A 20,717-nucleotide genomic window follows, 5' to 3' on the forward strand; every position below is an offset into this window, starting at 1 on the left:
TTTATACTGGATGATATTTTAACAACCGTTACATATATGCGTCTTAATACTTAAACAAAACGACCTCTGAAATTGACTATAATGTATTTTTTTACATTTCCACGCGAAAAGAAACTTCCTTTAAATATATATGTATACATATATTTAGAAATTTGCATCGTACAGAACAAAAGGTAAAGCATCATATTGATCCTTCTCTTAATCACTATGCAATATATTCATCTAAGTGTCATCAGTACTTTGCGAGAAATCACAGGTTTCTTTGTTGTGGACAGACAGACACGACTGGCAGAGGGGACACTTATAGTCCTCTCCCGTGAAATTGATTTTAGTGACAGAATCAAAACTCGCTTGAAATTTTGGTAAACTGGTTATGATTCTTATCTGCGTTTTTCGTTCGTATTAAGTGAACTCTTTTTGGCACAAAACACTTTCTATTTATTGTGCCTTATTGGGATTTCTTTCATGAAAAATAGATGGCTTGAACAAAATGGTATCCGTATAAGGATTATAAATATAAGTCGATAGCCTGTTCCCATGTAGTTGATTTCTCAGAATAAACACTTTCTTTGACGAATACGGAATCGTTATGTAACTTACTATTTCTGTTTAAATTTTCTTGCTCGCAATACAACAAAGACAGTTTAGTAGTTTGTATTCGACCAAAAATATATGTTCAGCGTATGTATATATAACACCTTTTCACGCTAAAAACACACATATATCTCAAATTATATTACAAATTATATAAAGTTCACATACTGAATATTTTAATTTATTTATTTTTCTAAACGAAGTACATCACTGTAAACTTTGTGCAAAGCGTGTTAACGCATAGTATTACATGCACAGTAACGTTCATATGTGTAAGATATACATATCACAATCTACTTATTATAAATCCTTATGACTCCATCTACTGCGATAACACATGTTAACCCTTTGCATGCTGGGAAATTTGTCGTCTGCTTAAATGTCGTCTGCAGAATTTCTAAAATTAGCATTTTCTTCATTTTTTTTCAAAGAATACTATCAGAATAGCAAACAGTTTGGATCCAGATGAGACGCCACGTTCTGTGGCGTCTCATCTGGATCCAAACTGTTTGCAAAGGCCTTTAAAATTCAGCTCCAGCGCTTTAAGGGTTAATAAATTATGGTTACATTAAGAACAATGAGTATCACATAAGAGCTTGCTCATAAACAAATACACATGTCTTGTATTAAAAAAATGAAAACATGAAATGAAAAAGCACTCAATAACTTGACAAAGAAAACATAGTGAAACTTGTATATCAGTGATAATGAAAAGTCACAATCCTGCATAATCAATACAACCTGTTGTCATCTAATATAATACTATCTGGACCGGTCTCTTCGAAACCCGGGATTAATGCATGTGCGTAAAATATCGTCCTAGATTAAACTTTGCAGTCCGTAAAATTTGGGAAGCGGACAACCACAACGAGTGAGGCCTGGTATCGCTCGTTGTCGTTCTCCGCTTCCCGTAAAATTTAATCAGGAACGAAACTTTCCACCCTATCTGAATCATCGCTTGAAAGATACCCTCTTTAACAGAAACATTTTAGAAAAGCGGTGTCGTTTTGATAAGCCAAATCGGACTGCACAGGCATTGATTAATATTTTATTTATTTGATTCGTTTAAGTAGCTATGGCAATGCAAATATATTTATATTGCACTATGATTAATCAATATAATTAGAAACCTTCACGCGATGGCATATTAAATAAAACAATAAATACACAGTGGGTCATTGATAAAAAAAAGAGTACATAACACTATCAGGAGATCAAACAGATATGTACCACGGCATGTTATGCGATGTATACTAGTCGTGGTGCTGTACCACGGCATGTTATGCGATGTATACTAGTCGTGGTGCTGTACCACGGCATGTTATGCGATGTATACTAGTCGTGGTGCTGTACCACGGCATGTTATGCGATGTATAGCAGTCGTGGTGCTGTACCACGGCATGTTATGCGATGTATAGCAGTCGTGGTGCTGTACCACGGCATGTTATGCGATGTATACTAGTCGTGGTGCTGTACCACGGCATGTTATGCGATGTATAGCAGTCGTGTTGCTGTAATTGATATGGTGTTGGAGAGCGTTCTTCGGATCTTTCCAAGTACTGATTCTTCACAGGAAACAAACCCGATAGTGTCTCTTTTAGCAAATGGCATCCATTACAATAGTGTTAAAATGAAATGTTTATACTGCGTTACGAGTAAGTGTTTTTCAAAATATAAATAACAAAAAAAAATGAGTTTAAATGACTCAAACAAATATGATACAAGTATAAATATATTATATGTACAATCAGAATTATGACCATTTTAATAGAGCTAGTTCATAAAGATGTAACATGAGATAAACTTTTCATAATAATTATGCATTCGTATGAAGAATGTTTACTAAATACCACTCTTAAACCGACCGTCCTTTGCTTCTATACAAAATGTTTCGATACTGTGGCAAGTTTTCACTAATTGCTCATTTATTTGTACACCGACATCCCGATTACAACTTTCATTAACAATGACGAATCATAACCTTTATTTTTACAGGAATTCCATCTTTGTTTAATGGTTCAAATTATGTAGTTGTCATGCAAAAATATTCATTATTGTACTGTGTCAGTATCAGAATACACACGTGGGAACTGTTCAAACTTAGATGTGTCAATGACATTTGAGTTCTAGTTCGACACACGGAGTTTAACTCAACCCCTTCAGTTGTCACTATTTCAAATTCATCCAAAATTACAAACTTAACACCAATTACACCAATTTGTATACGTTCACTGTTAATCACGGGCAACCCAAGAGACAGCGAAGGAAAATGATTGGGCGATATGACAGATCCATTCACATTCAATTTTCTTTTGGGAAAACTTTATTTTTAATTGGCTCAAAATCTTCTTGCTAACAACCCAAACGCCTTATTGGGTCCACTTCATCTCATAAAGCACACGTTTAATTTCAACTATGTTTGCTGGACTAACATAGATGAGTAAGCGAAGTCGATTTTTGTCAAAGCGTGTCGAAAAGAACACGTATAATACACTATTTAAATAGTTGTGTCCTCGACGATACAAACATTGGAAGACGCACTCCTGAGGCTATGTTCCCTTTTTGGAACGAGTTTATGATTATAACACTTCATTATCGTCTCCATTTCGACATCGTTTGCAGCATTGCCAGTCTAGCATCCAATTTAAACTCAAGATGAAAGCCTGCAATAATACTAATTTACATACATGAATTCTAACATGATACGGCATTTTAAACTAATGACATTCATTTTCTCCGATACTTATTTACCGATCAAACCACTATGGGACGTGAGTTGGGCTTATTGACGAGTGTACAATTTGCTCAAACAAAACAGTAAGTATTTTAAGCGTGGTATATATAAGTGTGAACGATTAATTAGCTTCATATTTTATATTGTGAAAATAATACCGTTACACCAACGTGAACTTAACGCATAAAAAGACACTTTGCTATACACATTGAATACAATGAAATGTTGAATTTGTAAAACTGATATTTTTTTAGGTGCAAACACTTTACAATGTAGGCGAATCAAATGGTTAAAATTGAAAGCATCTCAAAGTATTGCTCGATTTTCTAATTGTCGCATTCATGTATTCAATAGCAACCGCCTTTTACGATTGGGCTGTATATGTATGTATCGCATAATGAAAACGTGTTGTACCATAAACAAACACAGTCCCGCTGAAAACGTGGTCATCAATTCAAAGCCGACAGTATCCAGAAGTACACCACCGACAGACGGACCAATAAAGTCACTGAAATGTGAAATACCTTATCTATACCGTCATTGCGTCTTATATTAATGAGCATTCGTTGTAAAATTGCTTGCAAAGTTTAATCGACTGATAATGACAATTCTAATGTGGGTGCATTTGTTTCAATCTGGAAGTGAATACCATTCGGTGTCAGAATGCAAAGTTCAAACTTCTGATTTACAATTCTAATATGAGTGCATTTGTTTTAATTTTAGAAAATGTGCTTTGCCGATTGTACTTAAACCATCCGCTTACAATTTCCTGAGAGAGTACACGCGAATGTCTCCGAAATGTATACGTAAAGTTATAGATATGTATTTATATAAGCAAATAGGTATGCAAGAACACAACTATTGTTAAGAAATGTAACAGTCTGAAAATGAAAATATTTTATTCCGAATTAATTTAAAAGCATGGTAGTTAAATACATTTTTTGAATGTAAATACCATTTTTTTGTTTAAGTAAGTTAATGAAACATAATTGAAATTACATAGTTGTGTAGCCAAAATGTGTGAACTTCATTGGCATTTATTATGGTGTTCTTGCTTTACTTAATATACGTTATTCAAATTATACAAGTCATTTATATTAACAGAACTTAAGCTATTGTGATGTTACCAGTAAATGGATAAAACTACATAATTAGCTACCGGATACAAATACAACAGCGGCGTCAGTAAGTTATAATGTGTTGATTATATTGTTATGTAATGAAGATGTATATACACGAATGTTCCCATGTTCATAAATGTATGTATAGTAATTCCTTCTCAGATATTTACTACATGCACTAATGGATAAAACAGGTTTTACAATCATAAGGTAATATCTTCAAATTTCCTTATAAACCAAGGCGCGTGCATTTATTACAGGGAACTGCGGAAAACGAAGTACCAGCTTAGATGCATAGACTATTACGCGTTAATTACCACTTACTCGCAGTTAAATGTGCACTAAGCAAATAGGTTTGGGTTTTGGTTGGATCGTATTATTCAGAAAATCCGTATTGAAGATAATTGAACGTCTATAGATATGCTGGTGGTATTTGTCGACGCATTTTAGCTACGTGTGGTAACACTTGAGGGAGGCATTCGCACGGTTCTTGACTGGATTTACTGAGAATGCTGACTTTGTAAATCCATGGCGCTGATGCAGCACTTCGCAAAGGATTCTGATAAAGCAGTAAGTACCACTTTACAAATTGATGTTGTCTCCTCCATGTAAATATTCATATATCATTAGGATGAACAAGAATAAAAAACATAAGACGCAAGTCACGAACCTGAGTAATTATGTATTTAATCACATCAAAAAAACTTATGACATACACATATATAAACATGCCTATCAAGTTCACAGCTTACCCGAGTGAATAGACAGACATCCAGACCCCCGCCACCATGCTGTAGGTGCTGGTCGTGTCCTCAAAACCGGAATCTCTGAAAACGAGATTTTTTTACATTCAATTTTAGTATTAAAGCAATAAACATTTAGAGGTCGCAATAATAAATCAACAAACTATAACCGCTTAATAAAATTTGTTATTACATACATTTCCAATCCGTCTTTTTCACCTCAATGTTCAACAATAATGACTTCGTTAATCATAGAAAAATTAGAAATGAGCTAACTTGCGATTTTATATTGACGTTTGTTTTGTAAATAATTTTGTCCCTCTGATGTTTCTTTTATAAGTACCCATAGAGATAAAGAACTTGTGTTAAAATTTAATATTCCATCATGTAGTTGTCGCCCTTGTACTTTATCCGACAAATTTCTCCATAATCCAAAGAGTAAGTATATTGTGATTGACTCGGTCCACAGATCTGTGATTATGAGTTACCTTTATGAATATGTAATAAAACATACTTTTAAGAGTAGTGAAGCCTTAATAGTTATAGGTATACATTGAAAGTAATTACTAGATTATAAACTTAAATAACACATTTGTTTTACGCCTTACAATTATAAAATGGTACGTTTGTTTAAAGTAAATTCATAAGTAAAATTTCTCTAACCATAAATATAATACAATGACATCATCGTAACATTTTACCGATAACAATCAGTTTTACTGATTACAATCCGTATCATTTCGCCTCAAATTGCAACTAATATATCTTGGACAGTAGGTTAGGGTTTTAAAACGTTATTGGTCTTAACCCTTTGCATGCTGGGAAATTTGTCGTCTGCTTAAATGTTGTCTGCAGAATTTCTAAAATTAGCATTTTCTTCGATTTTTTCAAAGAATACTATCAGAACAGCAAACAGTTTGGATCCTGATGAGACGCCACGTTCTGTGGCGTCTCATCTGGATCCAAACTGTTTGCAAAGGCCTTTAAAATCCGGTCCCCGCACTGAAAGGGTTAAATTGACTTTTGAATGGCGTATCAAGCTGACAGACGGACTAAAAGTACTCACTGGGCAACTGTGAGGAGCATGTCAAACGTTGGGACACTGGACAGACTCGCCGAAACACCCATGATCACCAAGGCAACTATTACCAACCACAGACCGCTGCAATATCAAGAACATAGCGATATTTATTTGTTTTGTTAGCTTAGGAGTAAAATATTGAAAACAAAGTGATATACATCATTATTTATATACGTATTTAGAATTAAACACAATACAGCCCCTATCAAGCAGTCAAAAAATATCGACAGAAAACTCCGTATCATGCTGCTCGCTATTAATGCGATTCCGTATTATTATACTAGACGGACTTCTTGTTAGGATGTTATGTCGGCATTGTACAGCATACATACGCTAGAAAAGGGACTGTGCTTGAATATTTTCATAAACAAAACGCAACTCAACAGTATAAAATGAAAAGAACATGTGCTTTTTCCTACCCAGAAGAGATGAAATTTACATGAAAATAAAGTTCATAAAATACAAGGAACGGGAGAAAGCATACCTAGACCCTTCAGCAATGCCGAGCAGAGGCGATGGACCAATCAGCAACGAGCCTAAACACGCGCCTAAAAATCCCAGAATCAGCAGGGGTCTTTCATCGCTCTTAAAATGAACGACATATGACGTTATTTATTTTATTTAAGGCTATGAACTATTTAGTTTACTGACGTTAACTATGTCATCCATTAAAAGCATTACTATATCTCGCTAAACTGTCATAATCATGATTATGTAAACCAGATAAAAAGGAATATCTACTTAATAACGTTAATGGAGGAAGTAAATTCTCAAAGCATTTGCATGAACAAAACTCAGTATGAATTAAGGAAGGGACCTATACAAACATATGTTTGTATAGGTCACTGATTAAGGATAAAACTCAAGAGTATAATTGCTACTGATAAAGTTCGCACGCAGCATGTTATTGTTGGCGAGCGATACCAAAAGTAATACTTTATGCGGCCATGTTCCCCTACCTCCGATTCAAGTAATGCAGTTCACAGTTACTTGGATGTCCACATAGAACGAGTTAATCAGAACGAGAGAATTTTAACTGACCGCCGCTATATGACTGACATTCTGTTGAAAACGGCGAAACAATCATCCTTAACAAACAAACAGACATTCCAAACAGTACAGCCACACCCGCTGTACTTGGACACAGAACTCACCCAGTTTTCTCATACACATTTATGGGGGTCACATTTTTCTAATCTTCAGTAAGTTATTATGTAAGATTGACAGCTATATACAGAAGTTAACACACAGAGAAAAAAAAACTTATCTGCATTACTCACCACTTTATCCGACAACCATCCCCACAGCGGCGAGGACGCGGCGTACGTTGCCGCCATGACGAGAAACAGCACGCCAATCACTTCCGGTGACAGCTTGAACTATATAGCGATAACCGGATAAATGTTATACATTGTCAGCACCATCATCGTCAGAAAAATCAAAGCAAACCGCCATAAAGTAACTGAAGAACTAGGCGTAAGGGGGAGCAGCAGTAAAATGTGTTAAAACAGCAGCGACAACAGCAACACACATATTTTAACAATATAATTCAACATAATCAGTGAAGGTTAAAGCAGCAGAAGTTTCTTGTTTTCACTTTTATGATCCTCGTAACCATCAATATCACCAATAATACCAATATCATTGACAGCATCGTCGACAATCATCAGCAGTAACATCAGCATTATAAACGTCACCACTATTAAAATCACCATATTAATCCCAATTATAATCATCCTAACTGTCATCAGCATCAGCGGCAGCAGCAGCATAATCATTATCATTATACTCGTGAAAAAAGTTATAAATTTCATCATCATCAAAATAATGAACAAAAAGTTAGTAGATGCCTCAGTAATGTTCAATTATTGTCAAAATAACCTTAATTATCTGCAAAATCTTTGTGTGAACGTGTGAGGGGGCAGGGGGAATTATATGGTCCGACGTACCTTTCTGAGGAAGGGCTCCAGGGTGGGGTCCAGTATTGCCCACATGACGGTGCTGCTGACCACACATAGACAGATCAGGAAGGCCCCGGTCTGACACAGAAGACCCCTTGGAAGGCTCTTACTTGTCGCATCTTCCGGGAGCGTGTGAAGCTCTGAAAGAAAAGTGATTGATACATATTTGAGCCTCGCACTGGGAAAGCGGTTTAAATGCATGAGCGTACTGTGTCAGCTCAGATTAGCCTATTTCCTTAACCCTTTGCATGCTGGGAAATTTGCCGTCTGCTAAAATGTCGTCTGCTGAATTTCTAAAATTAACATTTTCTTCGAGTTTTTTCAAAGAATACTATCAAAATAGCAAACAGTTTGGATCCTGATGAGACGCCACGTTCTGTGGCGTCTCATCTGGATCCAAACTGTTTGCGAAGGCCTTTAAAATCCGGTTCCAGCGCTAAAAGGGTTAACTGTTTTTTGCTTAGAAGAGACTTCCGTTTTACGAAAAATTCCCGTTACAGCGAAAAGCGTCCTACCTGATTAGCCAGTGCGGACTGCAAAGGTGTTTGCACATTATTATACGCTAAATGCACCGTTGTATGAACTGTTTCATTAAACATGTTCTTGTTTTATACATTTATATGATTTGTATTACTTTATAGTGGTTTTAAATAATAATAAAATTAACATAAAATATAGGTATCTCCCATGTAGGGCTTAAAGGAACTATAAGCATTTATATACATCGAGTTCCTGTCTGTTTCTTGTGCGAGCACTTCGATTTTAAAACGCCGTAACGTTACCTGACGCCGAGGAGGGCACCGAGTACGCCACCAGTGGTATGGACAGCATGGCCAGGCCGCCGACAGAGACGAACGGCAGGATGAACCCTCCAAGCTGGAAACATAAGTGCGAGAAATGTCATATATGATCAAAAACAAATGCACACATTTACGTATTGCATTCATTGTTTAATCAAATTACTACTTTTTAAGGTTTTACCAAATTACTCATAACAATTGCATGCCAACGATTTTCTCGGAATGCCCTTTCTAAGTCGCCGTGGACATTAATGGGCGTATAAAACTTTGTGATGTAATTGCTTATTCAATACGCATAATAATAAGGACAATACTTCAAAAACCAAACGTTTAAGTTATGGCCATACATGATTACTTGCTCCAGTATCGGCCAAAAAAAAAGATGTATTGCAGCCTTTTTCTACTGCTCTCATTGGTCCGATAGACAAACCCTTTCCAAAAGCCACGTGTGCATATTTTCCCATTCAGAGCAAAAAAATCCAAATTGGATTTTTTTCCTAAACAATTAGAGCAAAAATACTATCAAATAATCTAAACAGCTGGTTTTTAGATTGACCTTTCATCTGGAATCACTATATTTACCATTGACAATGTTTTTTTACAAAAGGAGAGTACTCCGCTTGCCATGTTATTCAATATATTACAACAAACAAAAACAAATTGTTGTTTATTCAAACAATCCAATTAAAACAAGTTATATGGAGATTGTTTTGTTTTTATACATATGTGTGTAAGATAAAAGACGGATTTCAATATTAAAAGGTAAAGTTTAATATTCTCACATGTTTTCACGACTGTTTTGGGTTATACACAATTTTAGTAACAAGTCATTTAATTATAATCATGCAGATACACGATTGTTCCACGATTTTGAGTTAGATTAGTAACTATGACCAGATTTGGTGTTGATCATGTAGAAATATACGAAAACATAAATATATTAATGGAAGTGAGATAACGATGTGCCAACAATGCCTCGTGTGCATACCACCAACGTATAACTTTTTCACACTATATTTTGCTATATTTTTCCACATTTAGTACATTCCGTGTTTAATTTCCAAATGTAGAAAATGTACTTTTTCCAAACTTTTCACACTGTATTGAATCTTATTGACGCGCAGGTTAACTTTCAATGATCATCGAGGTTATCCAACTACTCCAAGGAAAGGTAAACACGGATAAGCTACCTCAGGCAAGTAAAAGCGTATGCTTAACCCGTCAAATAGTTTATTTACAATATGCATTTTCATAAAATATAACATATTCTCGTCCATTTGTCAAACACCACTACATAACTGTGTTATCAACAAAATCAAGCGGTATTCGAAAGCTCGCGTTGTTTGCTATCGAAATCGATATGCCGGGCATACCACCATGCAGAGCCCAGTATAGATACATACCCCAAATAGCACGCCGCCAATTGCTGGTCCAGACACAAGTCCTATCCCAACGAAGATCTCACCGATGCCCTGAAACAAAACAGCTATATCTAAAGAGTATGGTATGTGAACACGAAATTCATGAATATCGTTTATACATTTTCTTGTTTGAGCCTCTATCATAATAAATAATCTTTTTGATATAAATATGCCATCATCATTATTAAAAATTTAAAAGCTTATCACACTTTCCGTGGAAAGCTTACACGGCTTAAAATGTCACACAGAACATAGTCATGCGAGTAACTGTCAACTGTCTTAAAGATGCTGAAAGATTGTGAAAGCTGGTCTGGAGCTACACTTGCCGCATGTGGCAAAGGACACATTCAAGTATGCCGCGGTTTTTTAAAGCCGCGATTGACACGAATTTTTAATTGATTTTAACGATGGTGACTAGTCAAGCAAAGCTTTATCTGACCCATTATTGCTTCATATTTCATCGGTGAATAACAAAACAGTTTTCGTCATCCACGCATTTCGTTAAAAAATAAGCAAGCAATATCTTTTAAAAAGATATTCGGCGCCTATCCTAACTTTAGAATGAAGCTAAAAATAACGTTTTAAAATAATTAAAATTGAAAACAAAGGTTTAATCGTTGTTGTAGTTTTTCACTTGTAATTCGCATATACACCACATGAAATCCGTGTTATAAAGTGCACTTATATTCAAACCACACACTATTGTTCGTATATTATAATTCAATAAATTATTATAAATTATAAATTATACTACGGGGGATCGCATGATATGATTTATCACATATCTTATTATGAGTTTATTTCTTCATCATCGAAATAAATGGTATGTTTTAATATTTTATTAACACGCAGTTTTCTTTCGACACATTCAAATCAGACTTTCAGAGCTGCGTCATGCGAAAATTGGTCTTATGGCGTTTCGGCCAGCGTAGCTCAAGCCCAGTCTGAGCGATTGCGGAGTCTGACCAGAAGCTGCGCTGTCCGCTATAAAATCACGCAAGGTTTCGTCTTCTTATTCGGTATCTGTTGGCCAGACTGCGAGATGCGCAGTTTGTGCTATAGCTATGCTGGTCCCGCATGGCATGAGACACATTTTCGCACGATGCGGGTCTTAAAAAATATCATAGCTTCTTGTAAATGGAACAAGTAAGCACAATACTTTTCGATAGAAAATTTAAGTCAAACTGTGTTATTTATAGAGAACTGGCAAATTTCGGTAGCCTTTTCAGGATTTCAGGAACGATTTCCAGACGGATTGACCGAGTAAGACAAGCATTTGTGGTTAGATAATTAAACGATTACCGTCTTATCATGTTACTTTACTGTTTCGGAAGTTTTTATTTTCTTATCTTGACATCAATACTGTGTTATAGTCCAAAGGTCTTCCAATTACGATTTGGTGACCGAGTATTGACTCGGAAATTCTGCGAGATGGATTTTGACGCGCAATTTAAACTGAGCCAAAATTTGCGTCTATGAGTCGGACGAACGTGGTGTGGAATTTCTAATACTGAACAATATTACACCCTTTACGCAGTACACAGACGCAGTGATGTGGCCGAAGTTCTGGCGGATTTCTCTTTGAGTCAGCCAATGAAATATTCGAATGTATTCATATATGTCTGCTGGCATTATGTAAAGGTCATTTAAGGTGAAAAGCTGGGTTAAACAGCTATGCCGGAAAACAACTTTAATCAAACAGAAAGGCTCAGCAAAGGACGTGTTTGTATTTTGGCAAGAACTTATTCTTACATTGGATAAATAACCACGTCACTCCGGTAAGTCTTCGACAAATCTACAGTCAACACAATTGTGTGATCATTCTCCGTATAAAAATGAACAATAGGCTTTCTGACTCGAAAACATAATGTAAAAAACAGCCTATTGATCGGTTAGAAAAGAATATTACAACACAGTTTTGTCTAAAACGCTGTGTACGTACGAACATGGTAGAGACGTTGTCAGGGAAAGTATGGATGAGCAGCGTAAAGGAGGCCGTTGATGCGCACGCAGTACCGACGGACTTGAACACTTGGAGACAGAACGCCAACGCTATGAAGGCGCCGTTACCGTGGTCTGTGGGAACGTACGTCAAGGCCCTAACGTTCAAAGAGACCAGCGTCTTTATATGTACCGAAATAAGTGGTCTGTTTTTGAAAACTAGATTATATTTAAATAATATGGTATTTCGAACTGCTAAATAATTGAACTAATTGAACTGATATGCGTTAACGCCAAAAAAAAAGTAAATACACATCAATCCGATTCTCTTGCAGTTCGAAATAGCCTATCTGCTGATAAATGCCACGTTGATAATGTTTTCACTATTTACTTCTTCAAACAAAAACATGTATTGGCAAAAGAATCGTAAACCTTTTTTAAACAAAAGGAAAGAATTACAGTTGTATGTGATATATATAAATATAACATACAAACTTATTCGAATTATTATATGCCTAATCTTAATAACGTGAATGTTAAAATATAAATACATGCAAATACATGAGCCCACTCAGGGAAAAAGGAATAAATGCATGTGCGTCAAGTATTGTCACAGATAAGCCAGTGCAGTCCTAACAGGCTATTCCGTGACGATAAATTCCGCAATTATGGAGGTTTTTCCCTTTAAAGGAAGTCTCTTCTAAGTGGAAATCCAGTTTAGGAAGATTGTGTCATCCCTGATATGTCAGTGCGGTCTGCCCGGTTTTCCAAAAGCGGGGCTCATTATGAGAATGCTCAATCCGTATTCTACATGAAAATAGTTTTAGTTGATGCGGCAGTGGTGCAGTGGATATGATGTCCGACTAGCGATCACGGGTTCGATCCCTACAGAGCGAGCGTTCTTGGTAAAGTCCCTGGATACAGACTCAATAGCGTTTCAGATAAGCCTTAGGCTGTCTATGCAATCGGGCTAAAACAAATAGATTCAACAGTAAAATAGTTGTATAAGTTATTCGTATAATATATGCTTCGTTAAAAAAAAACACTTGTGTTTTATGCATACAAACGTATACGCACATACAGTATATTTAAATTCGGAAAATACTTCATGATCCTACCAACCCAAAGAGAACGGTACAGCCACTGAAGAGGAACATGCCGGCGAGGAACATGAACTTGACACCAGTATGCGGGATCTAGAGCAGGACACGGGACAAGGGTTTCACAATATAATCATGCTCACTTCACGTCCAATTAATTAAAGGAACCTTTCAAAGTTTGAAACCAAATGAACATTTTTACACACAAAAAATGTCATGATCCAAAAAGAAATGTGTGCTTACTATTTAAATAAGAAAACAAGCTAAAAAAACTCATGAATTCAAAAAATGTTAAAATTATCGGTTTATTTGCCGATAATCATGCTTCGAAATCGGAATAATTATACTGTAAATCAAACGCTTTTATTCCCATTATTTGGAAAATACTTGTATAATTAACATAGCATTCAATATACGAACTTTATAGTCAGATATTAAGTGGTCTAGTGGTAGCTCGTAAGCTTTCGCTCCAGAAGGTCACGGAGTCGAATCCCAGTGAGGGAAAAATAATTCATTTAACTTTTGTATTGCTTCTTTTATTATTATTTTAGACAATTTCAAGTATTATTTTGTTTGCAAAACATCTGTGAACAAATCCTGTTAAGAACACTTTTGAGTACAGACATACAAAGACACATAACAGAACCCTAAACGAAGCCAAAAATCAAAGCATTGTATATTTGAGCCGCATTGTATATTTGAGCCGTGCTCTGTGAACAAATGGTTTAATGCATGAGCGTAAAGTTTCGACCCAAATTAGCCTGTGCAGTCAGCACCGGCTAATCAGGGGCGACTAAACTTGATTTTTGCAAGAAGGGACTTTCTTCAAACGAAAAATATCAATAGCGGAAAGTGTCGTCCCTGATTAGCCTGTGCGGATTACACAGGCTAATCTGGGCCGACACTAAACGCATATGCATTAAACCCTTTTTTCGCAGAGCACGGTCCATTTTTATTTGGACGTATTTATAACATCGAGATTATACTCCACTAAAGTTATTAATTATTCAAAAAGCAACCATTTTTCCTTCTGGTGCGTGACGTTTACACGGTCTATGTTAAAGCGGGTATATACGATCTTGTCAAATATTTAGTAATAAATATAAAATGTGTAAAAAACTTATTATACATATATTTCAATATAAACTAAAATAAAAGTTAAGAAAAACATGTGTCGAAAAATGCTAAATAAGCCAGATATTTAATTCTGAAATCGAAAAAGGCTGTACAGCCGAATTCGCCAGCATGTATATCATGCATGTACTATGTGAATCTAAATTTAGTTTAACGGTTCATTTGAAATTTCTGCAGCGATATCGATTCATACGACACATGAACACTTACAAAAAAGACGAATGCGTCGGTTATTGTAGGAAAATAATTACGAATTATCTTCGTCACAATCGGCTCGGGGCGCTAATTTGTATTTGCTGTATTTTATGAAATTTGTCTTAAATGTATCATTTTTCTCGCATAGTGTGTGTTATTATAACATATTTGTATCAATATTTTACAATTCAGCACATATAAAAATCGTATATACCCGCTTTAAGTATTTTTAACCGATGAACAATGAGAATTTCTTCTAAAATATTAAATGCATCATAAGACTTTATGAAGGCAGATTACTAGAATGTACAGACCCTTAAACAAATAAGCAGCAGAAGCGAGTGTACAACGTTTAAAAATGTGACGAGGTGGTATTTTATAATTAAGTAGCACGTTGTGTCCACCATACTGACACAAAATCGAAACGACTTCTACGTAAGTATATTTACCAATTTTCCGATGAAGGGCGAGACAAGGAACTGCACGAATGGAGAGGTGCCAAAAATCCATCCCGACAGAGTATCACTTACCCCTTTACTTAATGCCTGAAAGCAAAATAGATGGCGACTATTAGTTTAGTGTATTATATTTTTATATTGTCACACATAAAAATTATCGTCTATGAACCGAATATCGAACAACAGAAGTCTCGACTATGAGCTGAAGTATATTAAAGTTCATCTCTCCGATCACGTTAGAAAATAAATGTAATGTGGCAATATATATGTTTATCGATTCATAAATTTAATCTTATTTCCGTCTGTCGCGATAAAAAAGTTGATTTCTACAAACTACGAAAACGCAGTCAGACAACGTCGGATCCGATTTTCGGAGATAAACGCATTTAAGTTATCGGTTACAAAAAGTATGGAACCGGAATAAAACCATTTTATTCTTAAGGCTTAATGAACTCTTAGACTTTCTTACGAGCAACTTGTGGCCTCTTCAATTACTTTCTATGAAACTAAATTAAAAACCGTTGCTTAGTGAGTGAAAAAAAAGGATTGTACAAACATAATTTAGCAATATACATTTGCATGTAAATTTCAGACGAGAAAATGTGAACATGTATAATTTCTTTATAGTCTCTGGCAAGCACAATAGTAATTAATGGGCGCATATATATTATTTAGCTTTGAAATTAGGGATTAAGAAAAACAATACTCTAATTCACTGACAAAGGCTGCCTCTCATTATGTCACTATATATTCATATTAATATAAAGTTCATAAAGGAAACTGTACAACAAAATACAACGCATTCAGAATTAGTGAAGGATATGGCCAACTGATTTGTCTGACCAAACTAGCCATTGACCAGGTAACATATGAATGGGAAAGGATTTATTTTAGTTGGAGCCTTTTTTTAAAACTCATTCTTATAGAGACATAAATAATGAAAACCTAGTTATATTTCTAACATAAGTATGGTTGACATATATACTCTCATACTCTAAAACGTTCACATTATTAAATTACCAAATTATTTTTTTGTAAGAAAAAAAGACAACATAAAATAACAAACGTATAACTATGGCGTGTCGAACGTTTCAAAATTCAATGTTTCCATACTTATGTGGTATATTTAAATATGTATGTTCTATATTTCCATTTTTGTGTGATATAGTTGCATATATATGTTGTATAAATTAATACATATGTTGTAAAATCCGATATATGTATTGCATAACAAATATATGTTGTATAATTTCATATTTATGTTCGATATTTTCATATATATGTTCTAAAAGTTCATATATGTATGCAATATTTTGATATATATATATATATATGGTATAATTCTAATATTTGTGTTGCATAATTTTCAAAATATTTGTGTGTTCTAAACTTTCATATGTGTGTGCAATAACTCCATACGTTTGTTGTAAAAATTTCATATATATGTCCTATAATTTGCATCATGGGAATTTTTTAACGGGTATGACTAAAAGGCGGATATGGCTTTTTCGAGCGTTCAGTGCGTCTAAGTGTCTTCTTCACGAGTGAACCGTCACGATGAGTTCTATTTTTCACATTAAACAGGCGTCCATTATCCCAGCAGCAGGCTTATTCGGCCTTGGCCTAACACCTGGGTCTATTCGGCTTCAGCCTTATTCGGACCAAAATCAGAGGGGCTTATTCGACCCTTTTTTTAATTTGACATGTTCTTTTAACCTTATCGTTTTCTCCAGCTCGAAGGCGCTCACATGATAAGCACTTTTTTTACGAAATTCTACCAACTAAACTGATCGCACAAATTCCGATCTATTCTCGTAAAGTTTACTAAACCATATACCGCCATAAGATATTATAAAATCGTTTTTAAATTGTTAATGACTTAAATATTAATTAAATTGTTTCTGTGAAGTTTCCTGCAAAAGCCTTCACCTCCGAGGTTAAATTCCACAAGGATGATTGTGATTCCGTCAAATGAAATCTTTTTTTTTTTCAAATCGGTATGATTGAATAGCGGGAAGTGCCCCTTTCAAAACAGGGTTTTCTATAAACGGAAAGGGCCTCATATGTTTTATTTTGAATATTTTCCAATAGATACAACAGAAATGTACTAATAATTTAAATAAATAACTCATACAATATTATTGAAATTTCTGCTTAAATATTTATGAGTCATTTACCGTCCACTTAAAGCCCTTTACGCGGGATTTAGCCATCTTCGCTTATCAGTCACGCCTGTTCAAAATATTTCCCATGATGCAAATTATGGAGCATATATATGAAAAATTTTCAACAAACATATGGAATTATCGCACACAAATATGACAGTTTATAACACACACATATTTTGAAAATTATACAACACAGATGTCAGAATTAAACCATATATATATCAAAATATTGCTTACATATGTGAACTTTTAGAACATACATATGAAAATATCGAACATAAATATGAAATTATACAACATATATTTGTTATGCAATACACATTTCGGATTTTACCATATACATATGAATTTATACAACATATTATTATATATGCGATTATACCACACAAAAATGTAAATATACAACATATATACAAATTTACCACATACATATGGAATCATTGAATTTTGCAACGTTTGACACGCCATATACAACATAAGATGCTTTTATAATTTCAAAGCATACACCAGATTAAGAACAATCACGCGCATATTAACACTATCTCAAACGCAACTCATGCATAATTTATGTCTCCTAAACGTCTAGATTTTAAACATATTAAACTTCATAGAAGTTACATACAAACGATGACATCTTAAACTGTGATGAATTATTTCGTTGGGTTAGGGTTTTAACTGAATAGCATTATCAGCCATCTCAGTACCAACACAATATTTCATGTTAGTACTGTATCTTTTTTGGTATCGTACAGTTGGCATTGGTTTAAAATGCGACATTTCTACAAATTGTGTGCAATGAGTGATTTTTGCTTTTCCGAATTTTATTCCGACTATTTTATCGTTATCAAATAGTTTTGACCGCCTAAATAACCAGTTAGATATGAGTTTTGAACATTTGTACCGTGGGTGAAAACTGGGTGAATCATCGGTATATGTTGTTGTGAAAGTGCGTGTGATAGACCGTATACGGGTTATCTGGAAATAGGACGAGTCAGTTTTGTACTTGTTCGCGATGGTTTGATATCACTTATTAATATCGGCATGATTTGATTCACCGTTTCAATCTAGTTCTTACCGTGAAGATTATATACCTGATATCTGTGAACGTCACTGCGCGAGTAACAATTGCGTCAGTGACAAGTTTCCATTGACAGCTCGAAACACACTCAATATAATGCAACATGTGATGTTTAAATAGTATGCTGATATATAGCAAACTGGAACTTCATGTTTGCGTAACTTGAAAATAAAAGCAACACACTTAAGGTTCTTGATAATTATCTTTAATCCTAAATCCGTCCATATTTTACGTTAACGTCACACTTAATGTTCTTGATAATGATCTGAATTTCAACGTTCGTTCATTATTTACGTAACAGTTGAATGTCAGCACGTTTTATATTAATCCAACAGGTCTGTTATTAATTGTCGTGTAATTATAAGAGCACTATGGGAAAACCAGGCATAATGCATGTTTATAAAGTGACATTCCAGACAAGCGTGCGCAGTCCGCACAGGCTAATCAGGGACGACACTTGCCTCTTTGATGGAATTTTCGTTTTAAAGAAGTCTCTTCTTAACGAAAATGCACGTCTGAATAATTTGTTAGCGATCGTTCAATTAAATATGAAGTGTGCGTATAAAACATAACATAAAACCATTTTCCACAGTACACTCGCACGATACTTGCATGGTAAGATTGAGTATAAGCTTCCTACATCCCTCCCCTTCGTTAACAGGTCTGACATTACATGAATTAAATACTGCAAAACAAGGAACACACAACATACAATATGGCATACAAATGTTTGTCATAAAAAACAAACCGATGGAATGTCGCAAACACACTATTACGGTTTGAAACAAAAATTCTTTCATGAAGAAACAAATTGGGGAAATAATACCAACCTCTTCCGGGAAAAATGGCGCCATGATTGAAATGCTGAGAAACATTAGAAGGTCCACAAAAGACGTGGTGGCGATGATGATTTTCTGCTCCCTCGATAGCGTCCATATCGACAGACCCTCAGATGACGTCGACGAAGACGTATCCGAGCCTGACCGGTCACGTGACTTCGTTTTGATGACATCAACATTTTGTAATTCATTGATAAATGAAGCCCCAAGCAACGGCGTTTTTTCGTTTGCGTAATTTTCCGTTTCCGCAGTAGTGTTTTGATATTCATTTTGCGCATACTCATTGTCGACAGATGAATACAGTCTTGCGTATGCCGCTGGAGACGGTGACACATTTTGCACGTCCAAGTGGTCACCTTGAATCATTCTAAGGTCGCTATGGAAACCAACGCTTCAAGTATGGGTGAGTAAGTTCCATTAGTCCTCATTTCGTTGGAACGTCAGTTTGAACTAAAAACTAATGGTTCGATATGTTCCTCTAAGAGCTTTTAAAAAATGTCGCTAAGATTTTCATCAGTCGTTGCGGTTCGATGTAGCTTATCAGTAATGCTATGAAGACAATTGTCACGCTGACTGTTTTTCGTCCGTCAATATGATCAGTAACGTTTACCTTGAAAAAGTAAACTGACGTGGATATTGAGTCAATTTAAATTTGCTTAACGCGTTTGCCTTACCACTTCCACAAACCGTTTACCACAATATTGGTCATCGTAAATCTCTTTCAATGAAATACACACACCTTCAGTATGAACTTCGCTCACTACCTTTAGTCAATAACTAGTACAATAACCTAAACATGTTCACACGATTACTCAAGATCTAGTCTGATCAGGGTTTTTTAAACTGATACAAAAATGGTGGTAAATCCAACTCAAATCATTGTTTCGCCTTTTACACGATTCGTATGTCATTAAACTGTTCTTAAATATGCCCTATACGTATCGGCAAACTTATGTAAAAGTATGCAGTAGAATATCACATGATATTTGATATACAGCATAACGGTGTCAGACTGAACGAATCAACTACAACGATCATGTGTTCTGTTATATAGGCACCACGTGCTCAATTAACATTGGATTTAACAGGACAAAAGCGTAAGGTAGTATTTAGGCATATAGAACTAATTTTGGTTTAGGTCATAACAACTCGACGAGGTGTTTGTGAATTTCCTGCACCTACAATTCGTAAATAATATTTTGTTTTAAATGCGCTCGATGATGGTGAATACATATATCATATTTTTTAAAGAAGATTTTTTTTCAATTCATTTTGGTTCAGCTAAGTGTTTTTATGACATACTGTTTATATTCGTTGTAAAGTTATTAGTACGAATGGCATCTTTTAAT

The 20,717-nt window shown here is 35.1% G+C and overlaps 1 protein-coding gene across 1 annotated transcript; it reads right to left on the reverse strand.

Annotated features, from left to right (window-relative positions):
- Window positions 1-762: 762 nt before the first annotated feature.
- LOC127873290 (MFS-type transporter SLC18B1-like) lies at window positions 763-20,450 on the reverse strand. The gene is made up of 13 exons (XM_052417074.1): window positions 19,360-20,450; window positions 15,275-15,370; window positions 13,519-13,592; window positions 12,398-12,554; window positions 10,438-10,506; window positions 9,017-9,110; window positions 8,223-8,374; window positions 7,554-7,652; window positions 6,758-6,858; window positions 6,259-6,354; window positions 5,202-5,276; window positions 3,743-3,836; window positions 763-3,257 (listed from the first exon to the last, which is right to left on the reverse strand). Exons 1-13 carry the CDS (start codon window positions 19,732-19,734, stop codon window positions 3,174-3,176), a joined length of 1,566 nt encoding a protein of 521 aa, XP_052273034.1. The 5' UTR covers window positions 19,735-20,450; the 3' UTR covers window positions 763-3,173.
- Between the last annotated feature and the right edge of the window lie 267 nt (window positions 20,451-20,717).

This window comes from Dreissena polymorpha, chromosome 3 (assembly GCF_020536995.1).
Source record: "Dreissena polymorpha isolate Duluth1 chromosome 3, UMN_Dpol_1.0, whole genome shotgun sequence".
Lineage (NCBI taxonomy): Eukaryota > Metazoa > Mollusca > Bivalvia > Myida > Dreissenidae > Dreissena > Dreissena polymorpha.

Bases quoted from the DNA above. Each gene is read 5' to 3' on its own strand.
- LOC127873290 (XM_052417074.1), bottom strand. From the start codon at position 19,734: ATGATTCAAGGTGACCACTTGGACGTGCAAAATGTGTCACCGTCTCCA. The intron at 9,111-10,437 runs GTATGTATCTAT...TTATGTTTCCAG, and splicing joins TTGGCGGCGTGCTATTTGGG to CTTGGAGGGTTCATCCTGCC. The intron at 7,653-8,222 runs GTACGTCGGACC...ATCGCTATATAG, and splicing joins TGGAGCCCTTCCTCAGAAAG to TTCAAGCTGTCACCGGAAGT.